The sequence below is a fragment of the Propithecus coquereli genome, unplaced genomic scaffold (genome assembly GCF_000956105.1).
Source record: "Propithecus coquereli isolate 6110/MARCELLA unplaced genomic scaffold, Pcoq_1.0 Scaffold100, whole genome shotgun sequence".
Classification (NCBI taxonomy): Eukaryota; Metazoa; Chordata; class Mammalia; order Primates; family Indriidae; genus Propithecus; species Propithecus coquereli.
In genome coordinates this window covers 3,562,879-3,570,455 of record NW_012133859.1, presented here as the reverse complement: position 1 = coordinate 3,570,455, position 7,577 = coordinate 3,562,879, and the positions used below count along the sequence as shown (strand labels likewise).

The window sequence follows — 7,577 nt, the reverse complement described above, 5'->3', positions numbered from 1 at the left end:
AAATCTGCGCTCAGTGTGGCTTTTCGTGGCAGCTGAGGCTAGTTAAGGTCTGAGGGTCTTGTGTGGACAAGGCGCTGATCATTAGGTTCTTCGCTTGGTCGCCTCTTACTTCTCGGCTGGCGATGGCGACGTACACTTGCATAACTTGCCGGGTGGCGTTCCGCGACGCGGAGATGCAGCGGGCCCACTACAAGACGGACTGGCATCGCTACAACCTGCGGCGAAAAGTGGCCAACATGGCCCCGGTCACCGCCGAGGGCTTCCAGGAGCGAGTGCGGGCGCAGCGGGCCGTGGCGGAGCAGGAGAGCAAGGGCTCCGCCACCTACTGCACCGTTTGCAGTAAGAAGTTTGCCTCTTTCAACGCCTACGAAAACCACCTCAAGTCCCGGCGGCACGTTGAGCTGGAAAAGAAGGCCGTGCAGGCCGTGAATCGGAAAGTAGAGATGATGAATGAAAAGAACTTGGAGAAAGGACTGAGCGTGGACAATGTCGACAAGGATGCCATGAACGCGGCCATCCAGCAGGCCATCAAGGCTCAGCCGTCTATGTCTCCCAAGAAGACGCCCCCGGCGCCTACAGAGGAGTCCACGAGTTCTGTGGCCGTGGCTGCTGGTGGCCGTGTGACTCACGACCGAGACCCCACCGAGAAACCGCCCCGGCTTCAGTGGTTTGAACAGCAAGCGAAGAAGTTGGCGAAGCAGCAGGAGGAGGACAGTGAGGACGAGGAGGACCTGGATGAAGACGGTAATGGTTCTGTCTTGGGCGGGGTGGGGGTGGGGTGGCGGCCCGGAGAGGAAATTGGCTCCACTTAACGTTTCCAGATTTGTACTCGAGGTGGGGATGTCAGTGTGTGTCAGTTTTTAGGTGAAAGTGATGAGTGTAGATAGGTAAGACGCTTTCTGAAGTGCGTTATCTGACCAGCATCCCCACAGGGAAATTTGTCTGTTTAGTTCACTGTTGTAGATTCAGGGCATAAACCTTACTTGGAAAAAGAATAGGTGCTTAATAAATGTTCGTAGAATGAATTGATACCCTCTCTGTTTTGGATGGGGAGGTGGCTTTGTACTTAATTTAGTTGATTAAAACAGAATGATGAGCTCAAAATCAGCTAGCAAACCTGAAATGTGGAGCTTGAGCTAGCAACCTAGCCTTCTTGAGTTCATGAGCTGTTTATTCCTTCCTTTCCTCATCCCACATCCTATTAACGCTGGTATTGTATATATTAATGTCTTTGTGCTGCTATAACAAAATACCTGAGACTGGGTAATTTATAAACTAAGTAAATGTATTTTCTCACAGTTCTGGAGACTGGGAAGGCCAAAATCAAGGTGCTGGCTGATTCAGTGTCTGGCAAGGGGCCTGTTCCATACATGGGGTTTTCTTGTGGTATGCTCACATGGCAAAAGGAACAGAGGGCAAGAAAGGAGCTAACCAGTTCCCTTGAGCCATTTTGTAAGCACACTAATCCATTCTTGAGGGTTCTGGTCTCATGATCTGATCACCTCCGAAAGAAAGACCCTGCCTTTTAATTCTATTCCATTGGTGATTAAGTTTCAACATAAGTAATTTGGGAGGGACACATATGATCAAATAATAGCAGTTCATACAGCAGCCCACCACCACATACATACACACCATAGTACTATGAAACAGTAGATACAGACATTGTTGTAGCAGTTTATAAAAATATTCAGCCAGATTTGAGACCACTTAACTATGTATTCAGTGCTGGACTAGGTGCTATGAGGCATATGAAAGGAACGAAAGAATCCTGTGTGCTGGAAAAGATTAAGGAGTTTTTTAGCCATGCAACTTAGTTTGGTAAAATGAATAGCTATAATTGAGATCTTGAACGAGGATTTGTCCCCAGGGGGATGTAATTGACATGCCGTGTCCCCAAGTATAGGACTGTACTGCCTCATGTGAATCTTTGTGGTATCTTTGTGACTAACTCTTATCTTAAACTTTGTCAAAATTTTGGTTTGAAGATTGGGAAGATATTGATTCTGATGAAGAATTGGAATGTGAGGATACTGAAGCAGTGGAGGAGCAGGAGGCAGAGGAGGAAAAGGCTGGAGAAAGCCCACCCCTTGGAGCCATCCCTGTAACGGACTGCTTATTTTGTTCCCATCATTCAAGCTCACTTGTGAAGAACGTGGCTCATATGACAAAAGTCCACAGCTTCTTTATTCCTGATATAGAATATCTTTCAGATCTTAAGGGACTGATTAAATACTTAGGTAAGTACAGTAATTTTCCTTTTAGTGAGGAAATATCACATTATTCGGGGACTGGTCCCAAGGGAACACTAGTTTTGTTTCTTACCAGTCTTTGATTTAATTACTTATTTTTGTGAAAACCAAAAACTTGATGAATGTTTTTCGAATTGTGGAGATAAGTGGTGAGATTTAATCTGGTTGCAGGAAGCTTCTTTCATATTTTCTTCTCAAATTATTTTTCCAGGAGAGAAAGTTGGTGTTGGGAAGATTTGCCTGTGGTGCAATGAGAAAGGGAAATCCTTTTACTCCACAGAGGCTGTACAGGCACACATGAATGACAAAAGCCACTGTAAGCTCTTCACAGATGGCGATGCTGCTTTGGAATTTGCAGATTTCTATGATTTTAGGTAAGTGTGGTTTGTAATGGGAAATGAAGTAAGGTCATCATGTTTGCATTGAAGTGATGTTAGGTGCGCCAGTGACAGATATGTGACTGGCACTGTACAATATGTTCTTGTTTTGTTTTGTTTTTGAGACAGAATCTCACTCTATTTCCTGGGCTAGAATGCAGTGGTGTGAGTGACCATAACTCACTGCACCTTGAAACTCCCAGGCTCAAGCAATTCTACTGTCTCAGCCTCCTGAGTAGCTGAGACTACAAGAACGTGCCGCCATGACTGGATAATTTTTTTCTTTTTTGGTAGAGATGGGGGTCTCGCTATTGACCAGGCTGGCAATATATTCTTAATAATCTTTATAACACCTCTATCTAAGGTAGTTATTTTCTCTTATTTTGTAAGTAGGAAACTCAGTTTGACAGAGTAACACATCTAGTAAAGAGAAGATCTCAGGCCTAAACTGATGTTTGTCTGATTTGTTTTGGGGGTTTTTTTGGTGGTTAAACTATCAGGAGTTCAGTTTTGCTAGTTACCCCATGAACAGAGGTGCAGAGATTAGTTTTCGCATTTTGGGTTCCCTGAGAGTCCTTGAATCACAAGCTGTCTTCTGAGGGAGTTGAGATGATTGCTAAGCTAGGCCATACCCAAGCATTTGGTGATGAGATTATCCCATAGGTAGTTTATTCCTAACTAGAATCTTGAATAATTCATGCATCATTTAACAAATTTTGCCTAAGTGCTCATGAACAACTAGTTCCTATTGTCAAAATTCCTATAACTTACTGCAGGAGATAAGCAGCTGTGTATACTTACCATGGCAGGCATGCATAGTCCAAGTGATACAGGTGTTCAGCAAAGTCTTAGTCTTTTAAGTCTTCCTTTGCATTTTTCTCCCCGATTTCTCATTTTGCAATTGGAGACTTGCCATCAAATAGGTGTCACTGGGGGGATTGGGGGTGGGTTAGAGGTGATGACGTGGAAAAGACGAGATTAAGTGTCTGCTGGAAGTAAAAAGCATCTTCTTCCAGGCAGGAGATAATATTTATCTCTCTCAGGGTTCCTTTCAAACAGCAATTTATGACCTTTTGATTCATGTTATAATCAGAGTAGTCAAAGCAAATAGCATAGGTGGAACTAAGTGGCTGCAGCAGGCAGCTGCCCTAGGCTGCCGCACCACTCAGTTTCTTATCCTGTGGTTATATGCAGGATCATACCCAGTCTCACAGATATCAGCACCTCCTACAGGCCCATGACTCCCAAATTTATGTCTTTAGTATAGCCTTCCCATAAGGCTGTCTAAGCTCCAGACTTAGATATCCAGCTGTCTCCTGGTCATTTCTACTTAAGTGTCCAAAAAGAGTAATTAATTTAACATGTCCAAAATCAAACTCCTGCTGTGCATCCTAACCTGCTCCTCCCTAAGTATATGGCAACTCTGTCCTTCTAGTTACTTAAGCCAAAAGCCAGCCATGTAGTCATCCTTTATTCTTCTGTTTTTCTTTCAGGCTTATATTAAATCCATCACCAAATCTTGTTTTATCTACCTTCACATTGTCTTCAGAGTGTGACTACTACCCCGTGACTACCTGGGTCCAGGTCATCATTATCTTTCACCTGACTTACCAACCCCTACATTCTATTCTCAAAACTGTAGCCAGAGGGATCCTTTTAAAATACTAAGTCAGCTCAAACTACTCAATCTTCCAAAGACTTCCTATCTTACTCAAAGTAAAAGCCAAAGTATAACGGCCTACAGGGGCCTACAGATCAGATCAAGCTACTCAAATCTTACAGAGATTTCCTATCATACTCAAAGTACAATGGCCTAGAGGGCCCTACATGATCAGCTCAAACTACTCAACCTTGCAAAGACTTCCTATCTTACTCAAAGTAAAAGCCAAGTGTAGTGGCCTACTAGGCCCTGCATGATCTGGCCCAGCTATGGTTCCTGTGTTTTCTATTTCTTGCTCTCTGGATTTCTAGCTATTCCTCTAAGGTATCAAGTGTGTTTCTGAGAACCCTTACTGCCATTTTACATATTATATATAATTTGTTTATTGTCTCTTTCCTTCTAGAGTCTAAGCTTCAAAATGGTAGGGCCTTTTGTTGTTGTTATTACTGTTTACTGGGTGTTGATCAAACTGTTAGTTTGAATTAAAATATGTAACTGATGTAAATGGTTCAAGAAGTGAATTTCTCTTAGTCCAAATGATGCTTTTTTGGACTACATTTATTGCGTTTTATTCTATTGGTACCTGGAAATGAGAAATTTTGTGAGTCTTTCTAAAAATGAATGATTTATTTTCTTTAAAAAAACAAAAGTTGGCTGGGTGCAGTGGTTTATGCGTGTAGTCCCAGCTACTCAGGAGGCTGAGGTAGAAGTGTCCCTTGAGCTCAGAGGTTCAAGGCCAGCCTGGGCAACATAGTGACCCTGTCTTTAAAAAAAAAAAGTTGATAATGCTTAAAAAATGGAAAATAAAAAACCTTCATATACAAAGCCAGCACCTTCCCAAGATAACTAGTGTTAACTTATTTTTTACTTGAAACTTTTTACTGAAGAATAAACTTATAGAAAAGTACACATATGTATACAGTCAGCCCTTTGTATCTATGGGTTCTGCATCTGTGGATTCAGTTAACTGTGGATCAAAAAATGGCATTGGAAAAAAATACATCTGTAGTATAAATATACACAGTCTTTTTTTTCTTGTCATTATTCCCTAAACAATACAGCATAACAACTATATATAGCATTTGCATTGTATTAGGTATTATAAGTAATTTAGGGATGATTTAAAGTATGGGAGAATGTGCATAGGTTATATGCAAATACTGACTGTGCCATTTTATATCAAGGACTTGAGCATCTGCAGATTTTGATATTCAAGGGAGGTTCTGGAAGCAATCCCTCATGGATGCCAAGGGATGACCGTACTTTTGATATCATAATTCAGTCCAGTGAAGTTTTAAATGTAACTAGTATCCAGATGAAGAAACAGAACATTAATAACACCGGATGTTTACCTTGCACGTCCTTTCAGGAACTACCCCTCCTGTTTCTAAGAGTAGCTACTCTTCTGACTTATAACTGCATAGATTGGTTTTGCCTGTTTTTGTACTTTTATATAAATGAAATCACAAAGAATGTACTCTTGGATCTGGCTTCTTTTGCTCTACTTTACATTCGAGAGACTCATTCACACTATTTTGTATAGTTGTAGATAATTCATTCTCATTGTTATAGAGTATTATGTTTAGCACCTACAAAATCTAGTCTACTGTTGATGTGCATCTGAGTTGTTTCCAGTTTGGAGCTATTACAAATAATGCTGCTACTTCATTCTAGTATGTGTCTTTTGGCAAATGCGTATACTTTATCTGTTGTGTGTATATGTAGGAGTTGGACCAGAAGATGTACATATGTTTGGTTTTAGAAAATACTGTCAAATTGTTTTCCAAAGTGGTTCTCTATACTCCCACTTATAGTGAGGGAGAGTTTTTCACTTTAGCCACATTAGTGGGTGTGTAGTGGTTTTAATTTGCATCTCCCTGATGATGACTACTGTCATCAGGAGCCTTTTTATGTATTAATTGGCCATTTGGATATCTTTTTTTGAAATGTCTGATCAAGTCTTTTGTTCATTTTCCTGTTGGATTGTCTGGCTTGCTGTTAATATTTTAGTGTACATTTTCTCAATTTTCCATGTGTATGTGTGAATATGAATTTGTGAATATTTCTAGGAGCATAGAGATTCTTCTAGACCTACACTGTCCATGGACAGGTGTACTTATGTGGCTATTTAATTTACAGTTAAATTAAAAATTCAGTTCTTCAGTAGTCACACTATCTGCATTTCAGAGTTGAGTGCTTGAAAGCCTGTGTGACTAGAGCTACCGTATTGGTTACACAGGCATAGAACATTTCTGTCACAGAGTTCTATTGTACAGCACTGTTCTGAAACTTATTTTTATAATGATTAAATTGAATAGAGCTTGTTCATCTCTACATTCTCCTCTTCCATTTGGCAACCTTCCTAAGGAGAAACAAATAGGAGAAAGAATTGTTATAAGTCATTTGCTCACTTTTACTACAGAAAAATGTTAACAAGTTATTTTCTTCCCCAAACTTTTCAGCTGGCAGTTCCTACAGCCGTTTCCCCCCCTCCTTTAGGTAGCTAGCAGGTTTGCCACATTTGCAAATACAGTATATGTTTTTGTTGTTCAGTTTGGGGTATTCGTGTATTTATTAGTGCCATTTCACTGCTACAGGAGTAGCTACCCAGATCACAAGGAAGGGGAGGATGCCACTGAGTCTGAGGAGTTGCCCTCAGAAAAGAACTTGGAATATAACGATGAAACCATGGAGCTGATTCTGCCTTCTGGTAAGTGCATTTGTCAAAGATAAATAGCTTAATGTCATCAGGATTGAGGGGGAGACATATCCCCATCAATTTCCTTCCACATCGAGGGAAATGGATCATAAAGCTTAAATGTACGTTTGTGTTCTCATGTACATGATAAACTCTGAAGGTTGTCACTTAACTCCAAGTTGGCTGTTTTGGTTAAATTGGATCAGTGTTTTTGCTCACTTCTGTTATGACTCAGAATGTTTTGATCAGGCATTTCTTTTCTTCTCTTTTTTACAAAAGGTAGACCTTTTCTATTCTATTCATTATTTTTTTGGTCCCATCTAAGTTCTTCTTGTTAATCTTAACCTAGCAATCAGTTCTTTGAACTGATTTCTGTTTCCTTGTGTTGCTTAGACTTCCAAATGGTAGTCTAGCTTGGGTGTATCTCACTCATGGTGGAAATTTATCCCAGGTATGAAAAGATAAAGAATAACCATGAATATGAGAAACACCTGCTGTTATTTATTGTGTGGGAAGAAAGAATTATTGCAATTAGCTGATAAGAATAGGGGAAGTGGCCGGGCGCGGTGGCTCACGCCTGTAATCCTAGC

The 7,577-nt window shown here is 40.8% G+C and overlaps 1 protein-coding gene across 1 annotated transcript in view; it reads left to right on the top strand.

Annotated features, from left to right (window-relative positions):
* ZNF622 (zinc finger protein 622) overlaps positions 1-7,577 on the top strand; it is a 15,256-nt gene continuing 7,679 nt past the window's right edge. Inside the window, exons 1-4 of the mRNA XM_012642790.1 lie at positions 1-744; positions 1,989-2,240; positions 2,464-2,626; positions 6,887-6,999. Of these exons, the coding sequence (XP_012498244.1) occupies positions 123-744; positions 1,989-2,240; positions 2,464-2,626; positions 6,887-6,999 (1,150 nt within the window). The 5' untranslated portion in view covers positions 1-122. The remainder of the gene's footprint in view (positions 745-1,988; positions 2,241-2,463; positions 2,627-6,886; positions 7,000-7,577) is intronic.